The sequence below is a fragment of the Indicator indicator genome, chromosome 2 (assembly GCF_027791375.1).
Source record: "Indicator indicator isolate 239-I01 chromosome 2, UM_Iind_1.1, whole genome shotgun sequence".
Taxonomy (NCBI): Eukaryota; Metazoa; Chordata; class Aves; order Piciformes; family Indicatoridae; genus Indicator; species Indicator indicator.
In genome coordinates this window covers 16,507,565-16,528,949 of record NC_072011.1, presented here as the reverse complement: position 1 = coordinate 16,528,949, position 21,385 = coordinate 16,507,565, and the positions used below count along the sequence as shown (strand labels likewise).

General features: G+C 40.5%; 1 protein-coding gene across 1 annotated transcript in view; it reads right to left on the bottom strand.

Annotated features, from left to right (window-relative positions):
• The window catches only part of PHACTR2 (phosphatase and actin regulator 2), a 145,125-nt gene that overhangs the window by 3,233 nt on the left and 120,507 nt on the right, over window positions 1-21,385 (bottom strand). The window contains exons 6-12 of the mRNA XM_054399294.1: window positions 19,634-20,183; window positions 17,670-17,872; window positions 16,460-16,616; window positions 14,737-14,792; window positions 7,991-8,052; window positions 6,838-6,975; window positions 3,305-3,381 (exon numbers count right to left, since the gene is read on the bottom strand). Coding sequence (XP_054255269.1) covers window positions 3,305-3,381; window positions 6,838-6,975; window positions 7,991-8,052; window positions 14,737-14,792; window positions 16,460-16,616; window positions 17,670-17,872; window positions 19,634-20,183 — 1,243 coding nt within the window. The remainder of the gene's footprint in view (window positions 1-3,304; window positions 3,382-6,837; window positions 6,976-7,990; window positions 8,053-14,736; window positions 14,793-16,459; window positions 16,617-17,669; window positions 17,873-19,633; window positions 20,184-21,385) is intronic.

Sequence of the window (21,385 nt, the reverse complement as noted above, 5' to 3'; positions counted from 1 at the left end):
TAGAAAACCCAACAAGGCTATGGTGTGGCTCAGGCCCTGATGTATGTCTGTCTGTCCATACCATTAACTGTTACTGTAGTCTTCAGCACAGTTTTATTCGGGTCAACCAGGGCTCTTCCAGGTGCTGTCTGGGCATGGCTGGGATTAGCAGAGGCCAGCAGGGAGACTGAGAATGGGGGGCAGGGCTATCACCCCTAGTTTGGGATGATGGGAAGGAGTTCACTGTATTACTTCAAGTTGCACCAAGCCTGCTGGCCTGAAGGCCAGAGAACAATCCCCAGTCTGTTTTGTTTGCTAATATAGATTTAGCTACAAGTGAACCCGCTACCTGAAGACACTGTTGGTGCATCAGAAAAGCCATAAAACTTAAATTTGCTAAGCCGTAAAACTTAAATTTCTGGGGTTTAATCCTTGTGCAAAATGAGGTTAACAAAAATTTTGAGTATTTTTAAATAAGCAACAGATTTTATAGCACTGTAGATGCTTTCTTCCAATTAACAGTAGCTCACTGTGTCACATGAAGGCCCAAATAGACATCACTGGTTTTGAGACTTTAAAGTAAGATATGTACATCACTCTGGATGCCTGTATGATCCCAGATGTACAGAGAGGTGGAATGCTCCAAAGGGTGTTGCAAATCTTTTCTGGATTAAGTCTAGAGCAACTGAAATTCTAACAGATTAAATGTGATGAATCCAAGCCAAAGGGTAAGAAGGGCATCAGTGTTAGGTGGCTCAATATATCATTTACCAGACTTCTAAATATCTGTTTAAATGGTATTAAAAATATATCTATCCATGAAGTAGTAAAGGATACAGCAACTTCAAAAAAAGCATAGGTAATGGTGAACCTATCACAGTAGATTTATGTATTTTCATTTACCAGTTCCAGAAAAGAGAAAACAAGCCACTCATTACCTCTGTAATGTGGCACAGTACAATACAGGGATGCCTTTCTCACATAAAGGAGGTGTACACAAAATCTGACATGAATTGGTATGCAGCTCATTTGCTAAGTAAGAGTACATAACATTGCAAAAAAGACACAGGGTTTTGTATCTGTGCAAGCATTTCGTCAACATCTACCAATATCCTCTTCTTCGACTTTGATTTATTTCTCTGTATTTAGAAACTCAGTTTCTTGGATTCTGTTATGAAATAACAGAAGGACTTAGTCTAAATCACTAGGAAGAGAAAACCAGTTCAACTGGCAGTCATTACAGTAAATGATGAACAATGAAAACCAGTGTTTTTTTCTTTCCCAAGCTTAAAATAAAATTTTAACAATTCAAATATATTGTAAATCCTAGGCATAATATTAAAGTGTTTTATATTGAATGTGCAATAATATAAGAAACTATATACTTTAAGCTATTGTTGTTTAATAAGCAGCTTCCTTTTCTCATTCTATCACTAAACTTCACAAATAAGCCTTTGTTAACCAGCTACCAATGCAAATGCCTTTTGGTTTGCATTACCTCAGTGATCTCCTAAAAAAAAAAAAAAGAGTAATTTTTAATGAGAGGTCCCAGAGGAAATGGATTCTCTCATTATTTTCAAAATTGTGGTTGACTTAAAACATCTGCATCTAATTCTGGTCTTAATGATCTTTTTCTAGTGTTACTCTGCTGACTTCTGTGCAATGGTTATGCAAACATGACCAAAGGGAAAAAGGGAACAGAGAGAGCCTGATTTCCATCAGGTTGTAATTCTTCTAGAACCTTATAGAATCACTGCTTTTATTTATCACAATTGGCTGTGCATATTTTTTATTCAATTTTCTAAGGACCTCCTCAAAAAAAAACCCAAACAAAGAAACAAAAAACCCTCAAAACCCTACTTTGTCACCCCACTGGATCCCTGAGAATTCTTGTTCAGCTTTCAAGAATCCAATTATAATCAGTCTCAACTGTTTTCAATTCTCATGAAAAAGTATGATTCTTTTAGTACGACTCATGCCTATCTGTACTTATGCTTCTGTATTTCAATGCAACTCAGAAAACCCTAAAATGTAAGCAGAGGATTGCACTCCACCTCTCCCAGCATACAGCCAGCTCTCTATTCTTGCTCACTTTTCTTCTCTCCCTTGGGGCTGCCTATTTTTTATAAATAGCATATTTATATATTCTGAAGAACATATACCACCTACTGGATGAAGACAAAATAACATCAGAATCCAAATGAAAAAATATATATCTGTGTCTGAAAAGGACATTTTCTAATGGTCAGAAAGTGACACCAGATTAATAACCCACCTCCTGCTTCATCTCCTGGCTTAGGTTTGCCATCTGCAAAACTGGTTTGATTTTTTGAAAATTACTTTATTCATATAATATCTACACTGACGTGAGTTGACATTAAATAAATTCATGGTTTGGTGAGAAAAAACCAAAACACTGAAGTCATGAAATCAAGAAACAAACTATGAGATGCCAAACACCCGTCTCCCACTGTAAATTTTCCTTGCAGACACTTTTCAGCTAGAGGACTCCCATTCACTTGCTTGGATCCTGAGTGTGATTGAAACAGTAGTAAGAAAAGGAAGGGACTCAGTCTTGGGCAGTTGTTATTTGAATTAACTCTGTGTGGAAGTGAATACAATAATACCGTGTGCAATGCCCACTGACCCTAGTGGCCTGTGTAACTTCAAGGGAGTAGAAACAGATGCCACAGGGATGGCAGAAAGCAGCCCCTCCCTCTCAGAATAACCCCGACAAACTTGAAATCCTGCTGAAAACTGTGGACACCTCAGAGTTCATTATTGAAAGAACAATGCTTTAGACAAACATCTCGGTGTAATACAAAGCAGAAAACAAAACAAAGATGTCAATTAATAGGCATTAGAAGTAGTAACATTGGAATCTGTCTTGCTCCCCAGAAACCACTGACAGGAGCCTACGTGACTCTAAAGAATCTTCCCAAAACTCCAGTGAGCGTTTCTGAAGTTCAATACATCATCTGGTGTTCAGGAGCCAGAGAGTACTGCCAGAGAAGGACATCCCTTCCTTTTATGCTCGAGGACCATTAACTTCATCTGTGAGAAATGCTGAGTCCATTCAAAGAGTTATTTTTTTCCAGATTTCCCAAACAGCATTTTTTTCACTGCTGTTATCGGCTGCTCAGCTTCAGTGATGGCACCAGCAACACTGGGAACCCCAAGAGAATCAGTGGTGGGATTCAAGAGGGATTAAAGGGGACTCACTGCAGGATCTACACGAGTCAAAACACAACTGCAGAGGACTTGCAGAAAGGCAGAGGGTCACTCATCTCTCCAATTTATGCAAGAAGAGGGTTTCATCACCCACCTGGTAAATTGCCGACTTTCCTCGTGTACTTCCATCTCTGTGCTTTTAAATTCATTCAGCTCTTTCCTTATTGCAGCCTAATAAACGATGATAAATGCAACCATAAGAAATACAAATCTTAAGTGAAGAGTCTGAAAGGAACCTGACCCTACTCTTGAAGGTTTCCTTATAGTTCCCATTTTCTAGTCTTCCTGACTATAATCCACCCCTCTCACACATTTTACATCATCAACATGAATGACTTCTTTCAGTTACTGGCTATTTGGAGCAGTAATATACTACACAGAAAGTGACAGCATCAAGCACCAGCAATAAACACACACCATACATCTACTGCAATGGGTGAACCATACCCCTCCCCCCCAGAATATGGCACTTTCTACAGACAAAAATGTGCAAGGGATGGGATTACATCAACAGTTGCCTGCTGAGTATGAAGCCAGGAGAGGATCACATCTCCAGGCGTAGCCCCTGAGGAGCTGCTGAATCATGCTGCCTCTACAGGCACACAGCAGGGGCCTTGTATCTCCCTACTGGAGACAGGACTTCAGCATTGCAAGATGAACAGCATATTTTAGAGTACAATTAGTCACTTGGTTTGATTAGTTTTATGTAAAATTACATGAAGTATTTGGACATTTCAGGCTTGTGTTCTCAGTGGGCAGACACTAAAGAACAGCAGAAATGTGTTGTACTTTGTAAATGCCTTGTTGCTTATGTTGAAAGAGTAATAAATTTACTTAATCAAATAAAAAAATATAATTTTTGGAATATTCTAATATATACCACAAGGGCTTTTGTTTCTATGCCATACACTGTCCTACCATCACTGTGAAATGAAACGACATTTTATTCTTGCTCACTCTTTTCTTTCACCATTTTAAATAAAAGCAGTATAATTTCATTAATCCCTAAAGAAATTTCATCTGGTGTGCAAGCCTTTCAATGCAGAACAGACAAGCAGCATGGTAAAATTATAGCATCACCAGACTGCAGTCTCAAAAATGAGAAACTTCATTTTAAGCAGGAGATGATTGATGGTTCTGTTTAGCCACAACAGCATGCTTACATGAGGCTGCTGCTCAGCAAGAAACAGGTATTTCTGAAGACCAAATCAGCAGCGAAGACACTACAGCTTCAGCTCCATAATATAGTTACAGTACAATTTTCTGCTCCCATTGGAATGAGAAAAATTGCTTCCCTGGGAAAAAAAAGGGCAAGGGATTTTCCAGGCAGCCTGGAGTACACCTTTTTGTTGAGGCCAACAAACATGAGGATCACAGAACTAGCCTTGGGCACCTGTTCATTGCAAAATTAATTGAGATTAAAAATCTCTACCCTAAGTAGGTAGGAAACTTAAATGTTTTTTCTAGACCAGTTTACCCTGGTTGCACCTAGGTGGAATTGGAAGTGCTGGATGTTCTATCCTCCCACAGACTACCTGAAGATTAGAGAATTAAAATACAAGCTGAAATAAAATCAGTGTTTCACAGTCTTTAGCTGGAAGATGATGCATTCTTTCTCATATCACTTTTGATGCCAAGCACATCTCATAGGATTACCTTGCAAAAAGGGCCAGCACTTTTTGATACATAAATCCTACAACTTTTCTTTTATGAAGTGGTAAAGGAGGGAAATAGGAGGATATTTCATGCTGATCTTTGACTGATGGGTTTTTTTTGGTTTTTTTTTGGTTTTTTTTAGAGAATCAAGGAATCATTTGTCTCATCCATTGTAGTTAGGCAGAGGAAGTACTAACTGCAGCATATGGGGGGCAAACTTCCCAAGAAGATGTGTTGTGTGCCTATGGTCAGCTCCTGCACTGATGGTTGTGGCCAAGAACCCTTAGGAGGATGAAGCAGCTTCTACATTTTTTCATTTAAATGAATTGCAAAAGTAATTTTTGGTGGCAGTAATGCAAGCTTCTCATTCTAGAGGTCATCTCCAAGTGTGTGGAGGAAAAGAAGATTATCAGGAGTCGTCAGCATGGATTCATGAAGAGGAAGTCATTATCAACCAATTTGATAGCTTTCTATGGTGGTGTGACCAGCTGGGAAGGGAGAGCAGTTGATGCTGTCTACCTTGACTTCAGCAAGGCTTTGGACACTGTCTCCCAATAACATCATCATGCTTAGGATGCTTAGGAAGTGTGGGTTAGATAAGTAAACAGTGAGATTAAGAACTGTCTGAATGACAGAGCACTGAGGGCTGTGATCAACAGTGAAGGGTCTAATCGAAGGTCTGTAGCTGAGGTGTTCCCTAGGGGTTAGTATCAGGTCCAGTCTTGTTCAACATCTTCATCAATGACCTGGATGAAGGGATAGAGTGCACTCTCAGCAAGTTTGCTGATGATACAAAACTGAGAGGAGCGGCTGACACTCCATCAGCATGTGCTGGTATTGAGAGAGACCTGGACAGGCTGGAGAGTTGGACAGAGGGGAACATAATGAAGCTTAACAAAGTGTAGAGTCCTGCACCTGGGGAGGAAAACCCACATGCACTAGTACAGGTCAGGGGCTGACTCTGGAAAGCAGTTCTGGTTCTGCAGAGAAGTATTAGGGAGTCCTAGTAGACAAGTTAACCATGAGCCAACTGTGTGCTCTTGTGGCCAAGAAGGCCACTAGTCTCCTGGGTTATATTAAGAGTATGACCAGCAGGTCAAGGGAGGTTCTCCTCCTCCTCTTCTACTCTGCCCTAGTGAGGCCGCATATGGAGCACTGTGTGTGGTTCTGGTCTTCCCAGTTCAAGAGAGACAGGGAACTATTGGATACAGTCCAATGGAAGGCTACAAAGACGATTAGAGGACTGGAGCATCTCTCTATGAAGAAAGAATGACATGATCTCTTTAGCCTAAGAGAAAAGAAGCTTTAGAGGGAGATCTTATCAATGTTTATAAATATCTAAAACACTGGTATCAAGAGAGTGGGGCTGGGCTCTTTTAAGGAGTGCCCAGTGATAGAAGAGGGGGCAACAGGCACAAGCTACAACACAGAAAGTAACATCTGAACATAAGGAACAACTTCCTTTACTTGAGGGTGATGGAGCACTAGAACAGCCTGCCTAGACAGGTTGTGGAGTCTCCTTCTCTGGAAATTTTCAAAACCCACCTGTATGCTTTCCTGTGCAACCTTATTGAGGTGAACCTGCTTCAGGAGCAGGGCGCTGGACTAGATCACCTCCAGAGGTCCCTTCCTGCCCCTACCATTCTGTGACTCTGTCTGCAGAAACCTTGCTGGAATTCGAGATGTCCTGGCCACCTTTGCTAACAGTGTGTATCTGGCTTAGTAAGGCTTTAAAAATGCATGAAATGCTGTCCTGAACAGCTGTAATGAAGGTGGCAAACACGCTCTTAATAGGCACCCAAGTGGGTTTTCTTAGCTGCAAGCAGTAGATGCACAGTGGTACCATGACAATTTTGCTGCCTCCAGCAGATGTCATTCATTATGCTGGCATCAAGATAATGTAAACCAGAGGAAGGACCCCCAGCAGTGACAGACACAAGCATTTTCTTGTATTCCACATTTGTCCCTTGCCTTGTCTGCAGGAGTTAACCTGGCCCACGGCTTGTCGGCACGACGGTCGTAATCCGGAGAATCCGTGACCTCCACATACTCATTAAATCGGAGGATCCTTCTTGCCTGCAGTTCAGCCACTGTAGGCCTCAGGCTGAGCTGTAAGTGGAAGGCAGAAAACAGTACGTTTAGTAAGATGAAATAAAATAAAAGAAAAGCTGAGGGTATGATGTAATCTCAGGAGAACTTTAATGGTATTTCTAAATAGGGTCACTTTCAGGTGTCTAAAAAAAGGCACCATCCTGGGAGTGCTGCACAGGAATGGGGAAGCAGCACAACCTAATTTCTTCGATTTTAAAATTAGTTTTTGTCAGGCAGGTCACAAAGAATCGTGGCAGTTATCTCTGGAATGTTAATTGTGACTTTGCGACTGTCATATCATTCACCCCACTAGGCAACAGGTTCATTTGCATTAACAATTGCACAGTCTGCTGTGTTCATTTATTACATTGAAAATAAGCAGGATTTGGAGGTGCCTGGGGTCATTATGATGCCAAACTCACTTTATATTCACTTTAATTACTAAGGACAAACATATTAAGGAAACTGTATTTCATCAGGGAAGGGCAAGCTAGGGATACATATGAAAACTCCTCCCATCCCCTACCAGCACGAGCTACCAAAGTCAGGGCAGCAGATCCATAACTGCTTTATTTCCAGGCACAAAGAGCACAATGCCATTTGCAGTGACAAGACTACTGGTGTGGTTAGAAGAACAACCAAGGGATTTCTTGGGGCCCACACTGCTCTGCTGCCCTCTCTGTTCCTCTAGGGAAGAGTGGAACTACAGGTGTGGTTACTCTTGAACATACATGAGAGCAGAGGTCATGCTAACAGAAATGTCATTTTGCTTCCCTGCTTACGTGGACAAGTAATAAGAATTTGCCAAATTCCATATGCTTTTCCAGGCATGGGAAAGTGGACAGGATAGAGTATCCCCCAAGATGGACTTAGCTTCAACTGATTTTTAAACAGATTCCTAATCTGAGGGCATGACTGTACATTTGCAGTAATGTATATACACTGCTTTTTAGAATCTTGTCAAAAATAATCCTATGTACACAAATATACAATAGAATATACAATATACAATAGAAAAAAACCACATCATCACCTTTCTACTGAGTCTACGTTTTATTTCTCTTTTGGCTTCCTGTTCCTCTTCTTCATTCTTCTCTGTTTTCAGAAGAGATAAAAAGGAGTGAATATTTAAGTATTGTCACTGCACATACTTTATTTGCCTGGGTTGAAAGCTTCAGGACTTCAAGTCCTGGCTCATGTTTCCTCAGGTTTCTGGGTGATCTTGCATGTGTTGTCTACTTTGGGGATTTTGTGTGCTTTCATTTCCCTATCCTCATCTCCTCTGATTCTGTAGACATCTCAAGTCACCACTGTGGGTCAGGAACACAGCAAAGATGAGGTGCCTGTCATTTGCTTTCTGTGTAACAGCAAACAAAGAAGTACCCTGAAAGAGCTTTGATTACTTGTCCTAACATAGAAATCACTGTTGCATTTACTTCTAACATGCCACATATTGATTTTAGAGTCAATTAAGAGTCTACTTATTCATAAGTGTCAAGACAAAAGTTTGCTTTGAGTATCTGATTGAGCCAAGTGTCTTCTACTGCTACAGGACACAATGAATGCTACTGGGCAATTCCTTTCACTGCCATTTGTTAGTGTAAATTGGTTTTGTTAATATATTTTTCTTCTGTTTTTCTAATGCAGGCATATGATGCAGCACTCAAGCCCTCTTGGTTCAGGGCCACTAGCTAGACCAAATGAACAAGCAGTACAGCAGAAAATGTTATGCATTTTTAAAGTGTATTTGGGCAGGAGACTGAAGTGTGCTTTTAACAAATATCTGGGCTAACCAAACTTGATTTCTTGAGTGCTAGCGAAAAGCACTCTTACAAAGCCATGTTCATATGGACTCAGCATTTCTTTTTAATTGATGGACATTTTAAAGACTATTATTTGCCCTTTTGGTCCACCTCTGATGGTTATAAGCAAAGTTAATTTTGTTGTGACTGAAGTATCACACCTAGAGATAGCCAGATCCTATTTTTCACTGGGTGTTATGGAGTCCATGTTGCAGTTCAAGGCTAACCATAAATTTGAAGAAATTAATTTTTTAATTGTGGATGCAGCCAACCTGTATAGATGAAAAGGCAATTTTAAATTCTGGTATAGTCCTGTTTGCCCTGTTTGCTATGGCCTGCTGCATCAGCATAAGCAATCTGGCTGCAGAGGAGCTTCTGTATCATGACTAATACACTGGAGGCAACGCTACGACAGGACATCTTTGTGGTACTTGATGATTTCTTTTACTAACTCAAAGGCTCTTATCTACGAAGGAATACAAGGGAAAGGGAAAGAGGAAAAAAAATTATAAAAAAGAGAACAGTTATAGTAGGAAAAAGACAATGGCACTCCAAGACCTGCTGTGTGGGAGAGTCCAAAACCAACCCTAGGTTTCTGTTAGCAAGATGCAATTGCACAGGCATGCTGCCAAGATCAGGTTGGATCTTGTGTTGATGATGACTTTACTGAGAAACTGAGACGTGGATGTAATTTATGGTTTATTAGTAGCTTTTCTCTGAAGAAGAAAAAAACAGCTTTTCTTTGAAGAAGTGGATGGCCTGTTCGAATGAGAAACTATAAGCTGACTAAAACTGAAAAATGGAAACTGAAATTTTTTTAATTAATATATCTATCACTAAAGAAGCTGGGTGTATTTAAAGACTTAGGACTTTAAATGAGAACTCTTTTTATAACATCTTCATCTAACGAAATCAAAAGCTCTCTTAAACATACCATCCTTGCAATCAATAGACATAGTAACTGAGGTATTTAAACACAAACTATTAATGTGGGGGTTGTCCAAACTATTAATGTGGGAATCATTTGGCATAAAAAGAACTTGTCCATTCATGAACTGAGTTGCTTAAGTGCTGCCTCAGAAATTCTCCACTAGCAAACACAGTAGAAAACAGGCAGCTGGATATACACATTGTTGCAGTGCTGTTTCCTTAATTTAGTTTGTCAAATACATTCTGCATTTTTTGTATCTTGACAGTTCTTTGCTATCTAAACCACTGTGTCTCCTAAAAAGCAGCAATAAGATGCTTGATAAGAACTAGGGGCTCACTGCTTAATGCATACCTTAAAAGACAACTACCTACAGCGTGGCCACCTGAAATACTGTTTTTCTGTATTTTGGGGGAGGATGAAATAACTCAAAAATAGTTGGTTTGGACATTTAGGAAAGCTGAAGGTTAGCTGCCCAAGCTGTGAAGGTATGTCCTTATGGGAAGCAGATGACAGCATGAAGGGATGGCTGGACATGGGAAACTACCCAGAAAATGAGAGACAATCAAAGTCATCATCTTAGCTGCTGGGCAGAGGATACAGGCAGGTCCTGAAGCAGGCTGTCAAGGAGAGCTACAAGTGCACCTTTTGGACTACAACTCCAACAAGAGGTGCTAGGAGCAGGAGGGGAACAGTCTTCTGCATCAGAGTTCAGGGGGGCAGGATACACTTTATACATTCAAACTTAAGGGATAAAACCCAGAGAGCTAAAGGAAAGGGACTGAAATCTGGTGCCTGCTGCTAGCATACTGAATCTGCTGCTTGGCAAATGGCCCTCTGTCTATGGCACTGACTCATACCTAAATTACCTATTTCCCAGCTCCAGCCTGCCGGGCAGTGTTGCTTCAAGTCCAGTGCTACAGAAACACTGCCCTTGTCCAAATGCCTATCAACATTAAAACATACAGTGTATTGCTGCTCTTTTAAGAGAAAAGGTTTTAAAGTGGCCATAATGAGTTAAGAAGATGTATGGCACTAAAAATAATGGGTCTGGTGCTCCTGTTTCCTTCAGGTGTTGTCGAAAATTTCAGCCAGAGGGCCAGGTTTTGGCTGCAGGTATGAACTGACTCACTTGCCCAAACAAGAACACATTAATGCATAGGAACACACATCTGACTGCTTTCCACCTTAAAAGCTGATCTGATCTGTGTGATGAGGAGAAAGAAAATATAAACACAGCATTCCCAGCTGCAAGTCCCCTCCTCAGATGTCCTGCTGCTGCTGTATTGGCAAAGGACCAGCCCAGCAAGCACCCTTTGCTTGCAGGATTCCCCAGTTAGATCCCAGCAAAACTACTGTTTCACTCCTTCCGTGCCTTCAGTTCCTTCATGAGGTCAAATAGGGATTTGACTCCTAAATGAAACAATTTTGTTTAGGTACACTTATCGTGGTCTTTGAGTTAAAAAAAAAAAAAACAACACTGGTCAGAGAAGCACAGCTTCCCTGGTATGTATACATTATTTTTTCTATGACTTTTGCCATATTAAATCTGGTCACCTTTTGTTCTCTGGGACATTTGCTTCGTAGAAGAAAGGGAAGTGAGACGAGAGAAATTTTTCTGCCTAAGGACTGCTCTGTTCTTGTCCAAAAAGTACTCTCAGAGTGCAAAGCCTAACTTTCCATTGTGTCCCTATGGGATTAGCTATGTTTAGACTTCTCCACGGGCTTGTTAGGGAAAGAGAAAGAGAAGGCAAACAAAGGGCTTGCCTCTTGCAGTGCCCTGGAACGCACAAAGCGGTTTCTCTTTCCTGGTTTTACAAGCAAAGATAACTATTAATATTCCTCAGCTAGCATCAAGACCTAAACCCTGTCTTCTACAAAGCCAGTACTGCCAGGAATGCAGGTGCAAAGTATGAGAAGTTCACTGTCCTTTATAAATACTGGAAAAAATAGTTCTCTTAATCTGAAATTCCTGGAAGAATAAAACGTTTCTTTTGCCATAATGCAATACTATAAATACTACTGGCTGAAAGCCAGTACACAAGAAACCTGTCTTTATTTACAAACCAGGGCTTTATTCCTTCAAGTGGACTCCTGAGGTACTGTGACTTTGTTTTAGCGTGAGAAGGCTCAGAAGTCTGGATAGTTTTATCCAAATTGTTTTTACAGAAATCCGTCTGCAATGTCTTGCAATCATACTCAAGTCACAGGATTTTCTGTAACTGGTTTATCTGAAAATATTATCAAAACAAAAATTCCTGCAAGACAGATTTCCTTGCTAACTGGAAATATAAGTGAAAAAAACACAGACTTTTTCTGAATCTCTTACAAGATTTGGGCTGAACTTAATCCTGAAGTAAATATTAGGATTTACCACTTAATGTAACCTCAAAGCCTGATAAATATTACTCAAAACTATACTTTCCCTTAGCTGCAGTTTACATACATGCAATAATCTCTTCAACCCATCCACTGCTTAGAAACAAGAGGAAGGAAGCTGTATGAAAGAAATCTCAACTTATTCACAAAGGCTGCCTACAACAACAAAAGAGATGTAAACATTCTCGAATGATCCACAGGAAGGGAATGTAATACATTTTGATAAATAATATGACTGCCTTAGAGCTGAGAGAGAATTTGCACCCTGAAGGGGCTCTGAGTCAGACTGTCACCACAAACCTCAGCTCACTTTGTTTTGTTTGCTTTTTACAGATCACTATCAACTTGAAATGTTTTATATCTCAATGATGAGCAAAAAGAAGTTTTGGATTCTCCACAAGCTCACAAATGACTCTGACATTTTGTGATTTATAATGCTGCTTGCTAGTCTTTATTTCTTGCTTTCCCTTGCCTCTTTAAACAGTCCTCTGAGAGCAGCAGGGGAGGATGGCGGGAGGCATTGAGTGAAAAGGCTGGTATGCTGCCAAAAATGTAAAGTAAACAAGAAGAAACAAGAGAAAAAAAATCTATTAACTGCTTTGTAGTCCTGAGGTACTTATTGCAAAATCAGTGAACAGAACAAACAATGGCAATAGAGATATTGGATACATCATGGATTCACTGCTAGATTAGCTACCTCGAGATAAGTGAGACAGAGAGGGCAGTAAGGAAGCTCCCAGCTGGTGTTCCTAGCTCAGTGGCTAAAACCTGGCCCATCAAAGATGCTTTGGAATTGCCTTTCTCACATAGTGCAGCATCAGCAGTTTGACATACAAAAAAAAGTTCATACTTCAAAATTTATCTTACTGCAATCCGTAGGTTCAGGAATTAATAGTCTTTGAAAGTCTGTTCACATTATTTGTTGAACAGAAGTCCCCTGACCCCTGTCTTGTGCACCACATACCATAATGCATGAACTGTAGCTTCCCTTTTCAGTAAGATATGGTGCTGTTGGCTTTTGAGAGCCTGGACAGCAGCAGTAGGATTTTATTAGCATGGACGGTTGCCTGAAAGCCAAAAATTGGTGTATCCTTGATTTGTTAGTTTGAGCAGGTGACAGAGTGATCAGTCTATGGACTTTGTCTGGTAAACAGACCATTTCTTTCCTTCCACTAGCACACTGTAAACCAGGGTTGCTCAAATGAATGATTGTTGGAAATAAGGGCACTACACTTGCTTTTTCATCGAGTGTGGAAAGTTCTTGTACCTGAAATACAGATGAGTTTTTTGATTTGTTGATATGTGTGAAAGACTTGCACATGCACTTTTTTCATTTCTTTCTTCTACTTAAGCATCAAGTACTGGCTAACCTTGCAGAATGAACACAAGGCTAGATGGAGGTGGGCATGGCAACTATTACAGTATGCGTTTAGGTAAGACTCATATTATGGAAAGATTACGGAAAAAAGACAAAAAATGTCTGTTCTAAAGTCTTTGCCAGCCTAAGAACAAAACCAACATAAGTAAATGAAAGAACAGGTACAGAGGGCAAACATCCAATGTACTTCAATCCTCTGCCCCTGACTATTTGAATTATAGACTTAAAAATTTTTCATCAGGGAAGAATTTAATCAATAAGAAGACAGTCAGTAAGTGTGATGGTTTTAAAGACTGTCTTTTTAATTTTTCTTCACAAAGTTCAAGCAGAGAAGGTTAGAGAATGTAAATAAATCACTACTGGGTACACTTCCATTGGAGAGAGAGAAATGTTTAAGAACCACTACTCAAAACAAGGTTGGGGAGTTGGGCAGTTCTCAGCTTGCTTGCTGGGCTGTCTGGCTGCTGCTTCTTCTTTTCTGGCTGAAGATAACACACTGACCCTGATGAGCTAAGTCTAACAGCCTCTCTGCTTCTTGACTCTCTGCCTTCTGCCAGAGGGGTCTGGGGGGATTCCTTCTGGTTTGGGAGACAGGTCCCTTGGGAGAAGCAAAGGGGGCTTGGTTTTCTGTGGGTTGTACATACTTGTAAATGTTGTGAATAGTGTATATTTGTACATATTCATTGCATTTCATCATAGATTGTAGATTTGCTTGTAAATACACTTTCATTTGCTTCCTAATCTGAGCAGAAATAAATCATACAAGCAATTGCCTCGCGTTGGGCACCAAAAAAAAATAATGTATTGTAACAGTCAGAATGCCTCAGGTAGGTTTCAGTACAGAAGACATTTATGTCAGAAGTGGGTATGAAGGCCAGTGTGCGTATTCCTATTCACTTTCCCACAAATCTTCCTACTCCTCCTTCCAACCTCTGCCCTTATATGCTGCCTCTGCTTCCTACTGATATCTCTTCTTCCTCTTCATAAAAATTAGAAGTTGAACCAGCCTAGAATTACTTCTAAGGGATATCTAACTCATTCCTGGTCTTTGCGAGCAGCTTCCAGAAGTTGGATTGTGACAACCAAAATTCAGCATACTGAATATAGGCAGTTTTCACTGCTACCACCACAAATTAGTACATAAATCTAGTGTTGAGACAGTCTTTTCTAGAACATCATTTATCTTCAGTTATGGATCTAAAACCAGAGCAACAATGATTGGCTTCCATATGAGTTTGACATAGGCTCACTTTCTAAGTAAATAGTAGTGGATACCTGGATAAAATACTTACGTTTCAGGATATTTCTTTGCTCTAGCTCTTCAGTTGTAGGCCTCTGGCTAAGTCTCCTGGGAGAACAAAATAAGTGATTGATTTAAACCCAGATCCAAATAATACATTACGATTTGTAATACAGCTTAAAAGGTGTTTCTCACATGGACATGCTATTCTTTGCCAGAAGAGCTATTCAACAACACAGTTGATTTCCATGCATGTAACTGCAATTCTGAGTGGCCATTTGTTTTAAAAGATGTACTGTTGCCACTCAAACACATAAAATAACTGATGCTTGCATAATATTGCAGAAATTGTACCAGCAAAATAAAATTTCTCATTTAAAGGTATGATTTTATGAAAGAATTCATAACCTTTTTTTTGTTCCCAAGCACCATTATAATAAGTTGTGCAGCTGTGAGATTATTCCCAGAGATTTTGAATGCAAACCCTTTCTTTTTTCTTTTTCAAATCCACAATGTATGCCATACATTCCTAATTTGTACACACAACACAATTGCAAGTTTTATTGGAAACTTAGTTTTATTTAGCTACCTATATACAACAACTGCCATTAAAAAATTCCAAAATCTGATATATTAATTTTCTGGTTTGTACCAGTGGAGAACATGGTTGATGTTGTCTCTATGTTTACAAAACAAATTCCCTTGTTCATTTGAGAATAGGAACATGAAATATTTCAGCAGTAAAATTTATTGTGCAGATGTGTTAAAGATAGATGTGTCTCTGTTCAGCAAACCTCACATGGTTCACTACAGATTATCTTCAGCCTCATGGTTTGATTCAAAGCAGGGAAGACTGGCAGGTTTACAACAGGGAATCAGGTCCCACTGTAAGAAGTCCCAGGCTGGGACCTGACTCAATCCTGACTGAACTGTGGGAACGGGTTTCCCATCAGAACTCGATGCTGTCAGGTGCTGACCACAATGACAGGCATTTTTAAGGAACTGGCACCAAACTTGGTTGTGATTTCAGGCATAAGCACATCCTTCAAATCTGGACATTTTTGAGCACAAGAGAAACAAGGACAGGTCCTGGAAAATCCAGACATGTTATAGTCTATTCTCATGAAAGCCAAAATAAACACTTATGGGGATATTTTTTTTTAAATTGTAAAAATGCAAGTGAAAAATCGTCTTTTTTTTATGCAACATTTTCAAGTCTGAGAAGAGAATGTAACATCCCATAGAAGATGAACAGCATGAGCTGAGAGGTGGGCACACAAAAATCACTAAACATTGACCTACACAGCCAGACTCCCTCCACTTTGTTTCCTGGAACCAGCACATGAATAATGAGGGAGTTAGAGAATAGGAGGAGAATGGGGAGGGCCAGAAGGGATGAACATGTCCAGGCACGCTCTGTGTGTCAGGAACTACTAGTCCAACTGAAAGGGGTATTTACAAGGCCAAGTCTTTGCTAACCAAGTTGCGAAAAAGCTTGAACCATGGCACTGACTATTATGGACTCACTCTTATCCTCTTCTGCTTTAAAAAAAAAAATCAAAACCCCAGCAGCTCTCAGATTTGTTTCTGGTAGAACAAAAACACATTATTGACATTTTAAAGCTTTGTAGAGAAATAAAAATAGTTTTTCAGACAGTTGTACCACAAAGATCCTGCAACACATACTGGGCTGCATTTAAAATGTGAACCCAGTGTTCTTGATTCTCTTCCTCCACCACCACCCAGTGAAACCACATTTACCATGTGACTGATACCTCACTAGCTTCGTTCCAATTTGATGTCTGATTTCCTGCCTCTCCTCTTCAGATGTACGCTGCAAGATGTTTTTGTCTTCCAATTCTTTCTTAGAAGGTCTGTTGCCAAGTTTGATAGCAAGAGTATCCCTACGACGAATTTTACTTGCCAAAGAGCCTGGCAAAAGGAGGAGGAGGAGGGTAGATTTAGCTCATTCACACTTAGGTTACAGACACAAACTCTGAGTAACGACTTTAATACCTCCCCAAAGCAGCCTTGTTCCTACATGTAAGACAAGAATTTTAATTAACATTGAAAGAAAAATAGTTTTAAATCAGTTGACAACAACAAAAATCTGACAGGCTTGGATGGAAAGCTACCAAGCAAACTGACAGAGTTTTACAAACGTCACTTGTCACTGGTGGAGTGATAGGAGAAAATGACAAATCTTCACTTAAGTGTCTTTGAAGTCTGATACATTACAAGTTGGTTTACCTATCTGTTTAGTATATTTGGCAACCTTCCTTCTCTTTTTCTTCAACCTTAGTCTCTTTAGTCATAATTTCCCTCATGCTTTCAATTTCTTTTCAATCAAGTATCACTCAGTTCTTGCAAACTGCGTTCTCAACTGCAACAGGGACAAGAGCAATGCACTTTTGTCAGCAGGAAGGATTTCTGCCAAATTAGGGAGATGAAATAGTCATGACCCCAGATGAAGTTTCAAAGCTGCAAACTTAACTGTAACGCACTGTGATCTCCTCTGTCTGCTAAGGTGCTCCAATCCTGATCCAAGAGGAAGAAATGACTTTCAGACAGTTAAGCTGCTGACTTACAGGTTTCCTCTGTTGTTCATCACAGCCTCTTCCTGCCATAAGAAACTCTGGGATCTCCAGTGCATTTCAATTGCTTGCAAATCAGTAGCTTTGCTGATGCCCTAATGTGGAGGTCTTGTTTCATCCTCATGTTCTTCTGAACCTGTATCTCCCATTTTCACTCCCATCTACGCAGTATTTGAACTGCTCTCACCACTGCACAGGCCCCAGCAGGTTTCTGATCACAGCTGCCTGGGAGAAGCAGAACACTTATTTCTCAGCAGTGGTAAAATACTAAATCATCTAAAACTACCCCATACAGCTCTACCTCTCTCTTGCTTTGTGCTAGCATGGATCAGGCATGTTCACATAATGCAGTGTGGAAAAGGTAGCCTGCAACTTCTCAGAGAGTGCTTACTTTCAGCACTTGCATTATCGTCATCGTCGTCATCGTCGTCATCATCTGTGTACAATATCGGCCCGTCGGAGTCTGAGTCGCTGCTGTGGCTGTCTCTGCTGCTTTCACTCTCAGGAAGGGCAGCAGCATCAGAAGCTTCCTCCACTGGTTCAGAGTGCACCTGGTCAGCTGCCTCCACTTCTTGGTCTTCTTTGGTAGCCAAGCTGTTCATTCATAAGCATAGCGTCACATTAATGCAAGCAGAACAGAACAAAAATGGGAAACAGACTGTACAATTAAGTATGAAGATGACAGTTCTGGTGTTCAGACTAACTCCTCTCTTTCTAAAAAACTTTCACACAGTGGATGTCTGCACATCCACATCCATAAAAGTATGTAGATGTGTACACATCTGTGTACATGTGCTAGGAAAAAAGATGCAAACAATATGGAATGACATGCTGCAAAGTCTGTGTAAAGGAAAAGCCTAAAGCTCTTTTATTTCTTGTGGGATGGGACCAACAGTACCTAAAAGCTACCAAGAAGAGAAAAACTGCTCATAAATTTGGGGGTGAGAGGAGCAAGTCAGAGAGCAGAAGGGAGTGCAAAGCTTCCTGCTCTTGAAGCCTAACTTTATTAATTGTAAATACAGTTTTACTGCTGCTGAGACCAAAATGTTCATGCCCACCACTGATGAACATGGATATTGGCAGCAGGGTGCCCTTTGCCTTGGGAAAATCATATGTAAAGGAAAGGTAGAGCAAGGGGAGAAGAAGCACATCTGTGCTAGCAAGAATTTAAAGGAAAGTCTCTAGGCCACTGGCACCTAGACTAAATCATTTTGGGTTGTTCTGAAACATGCTGGTTCTCATGTCAAGGAAAAGACATATTAATAAGCCAGTTTCTTTTCTGTTGCAAACTGTTTTGCTTTAAAAATATAATTATAACCTTTCTCTTGACTAGATTTTGTGGTATCTGAGACTTAGATGATCTATTAAGACAGTGACAGACTTTGGAAACACCTAACTGAAGCCCAAAACTGTCACTTTCAAGTGTGCAAGTCAGTTCAGCTATTGAATTGAGAGCCTTAGCAGTGAGGTATTTAATGTCCATGAAAAGACAAAAGATAAAGCCCCCTTGTAATTCAGCATAATTTTGTTTGCCTTTATGAGGAAGAAATAGAAGTGCTACTAGGTACTGCAGTGGTGACATTAAGCCACACCATGACACAGCAGGCAGGTTCCCCTTCTGGGAAACCCTTCCAGGTGAACGGCTCAAAAGCACTGGCAAGGAATAAATAGTGCTGGGATGCAACACAAACTATTACAAGTCAATAGAAGAAACAGAGGAGATCCTCATGTGCCTACAGCATCTCGTACATAAAAGAAATGTGGTTTTTTTGGCTGTAGGTGTTACCACACACCCATGATAGCCATACCATCTGTGGTGGGTTGAAAAATCCCCCCAACATTAAATTTGCCAGACCAGCTCAGTTGGAAGCAAATGAAAGCTGTATTTACAAGCAAAACCACAATCTACAATGGAATGTAATGAATATGTACAAAATATACAGTATTTACAATATTTACAGGTATTTACAATTAATAAACAGCACAAGACCCCCTTGGCCAAAGACCAGGGGAGGTGCAACAGCTTCTCCCCCTCTCTGCTCCTCTCTGCCCTCCTGTACACAAAAGGGACAAGAGACAGCACAGAGAAGTTATTGTTAATACCAGTCACAACAAAGCAGTGCAGCCAAGAAGTAAAGCCAGGAGAAGCATCAGCCAGAGCTGAAGAAGCAAAGACAGAAATAGATTGTTTTGTACAAGTAGTTTAAGTCCATTATCTTTCCAATGGGATTGTTTAGAATTTTCATTATTTTCCTTTTTACACCCAATGGTGATTTATTTACATTCTACTACTTTCTGTTCAAGACCTGTGAAAAATTGTTAAAGGCATAGCCTAAAACTACCACACCATCTTACCTTTTTGTGTCTTCTCCACTAGCATCCTGACTGCTGTCTAGGGCTGCACTGCTCAGGCTCTCATTTGTGCCATCCTCAGTCCAGAGAAGAGATTTAGCATCTGATCCAGAGACAGCCAGCCCTGTCACACAGCCTTCTGACACAACTTGGACATCTGAGGAGACTGTCTGCTGACCAACTGCAGCAGGAAAAGGAGGTGGAAGTGGAGGCGGAGGAGGGGCGGCAGAGGGAGGAGGGGGGACAATGAGCTTGCTTGGTTGGTCTGCATCCTCCGTTTCAGAAATTACTATGGAAGGTTGCTCAGGCTCAGGTTTTTCTGCGTTCACTTCCAACCTGCTAGCTGTGGCACCTGAGGGGGAAGAAGCAGCCCCATCTGGCGCTGTTCGTGGGACTGACTGTTTCCCAGGCTTTTTCTTGCCCCTGGAAGTCCCTGATGTGCTTGATTTGCTGGAAGTCTCCTTAGAGGCTTTGGGATGAGATGATGTGGAGGAAGGGCATGGTGATGAAGAAGACTTGGAGACTGGTGTTCTTTTTGCATGAGAGGAGCTAGCTAAAGTAAGAAAAGAAAAAACATTTTACAGCCTTGCCACTATATGATTTTTGCACCATTCTCTCTGCATGGCTAACGTGTGCTGCTTTTTAAAAAATGAAAATATTACACTTGATAATTCCATTTAGACACTTCACCTAAAATGCTTGAGGTAAGTAATTGTTGCACTTCAAAATTCACATTTGAGGTGGAAAAAAACTGAAACACCCAAGAACAGTGGAGGCCTTCTGCATTGGCCCATTACAGTTTGCCCGGACATCACCTCAAAAGCCCACTTCTTATTCCAAATGTGTTTAGTGCCCTGACGGAGAAAGCTACCTTTTCTATTATGTGAACTTTTGACCCGAGCACTAGAAGAACTCCCTGAGTTTCCTTATGCTTTTCAATGAACACCTCAAGACAATTACAGTTATCAGTCAATGATCTTCCACAGTGTTATTGCAAGTGGTTTGTTCTTAAGTTAATGACAAGCAGCAGAGGGACAGCAAAACAAGATGTACTTTCAAGTCCAGCTGGGCATGTTCATGAAACAGGCAGAAACCACTGACCTCACTCGGCACAAACGACCTCCAGAAGAAAGGAAGCATTAAAGGCTTCCTGTATGTAATGGAGGTCTTTGTCTTATCAGTAAGCAATTTGGATAGCCTTCAAAAACACAGTGAAACAAGGTTTTGACACTAGCTGTACAAGCTGTCCAGTGATGCTGCCATTTAATCCTGTGATACTTACCATACTGAAACATTTATTTATAATGCCCAAGTTTGCAAAAGATTTCAGCTATCCTGCATGCCCATGTGCATTCCAGCCACATTTCTGATTGATGTGTTGATGCACTCATCATCTGGACTGGGAGCCTCAAACTCCTTTCATTTAAAAAGCAATAAAAATGACAACCATCTTACAATTCAGCCCTTTTCATCAAATTACATCCAACTCAAATGCTTCTGCTGTAGTAAATATGCACTAACCTCCAGAGAACAAATGAAAGCATTCTGAAGCTACACAGCAAGCAGCCTTGCAGCTAAGCTTACCAAGGGAAAGAGAAAGCTGTAACAGAAATCTGCTGAAAGGCTTACTTTACTCATGAGCATTTAAATAAAAACAAAACCCCAGCAGATCAGGATAGAACCAACACAGAGATACTGGCCATAATAAGTTCACGAGATAAAAATAGCTTTCACAGTGAGACTGTTCTCAGTCTC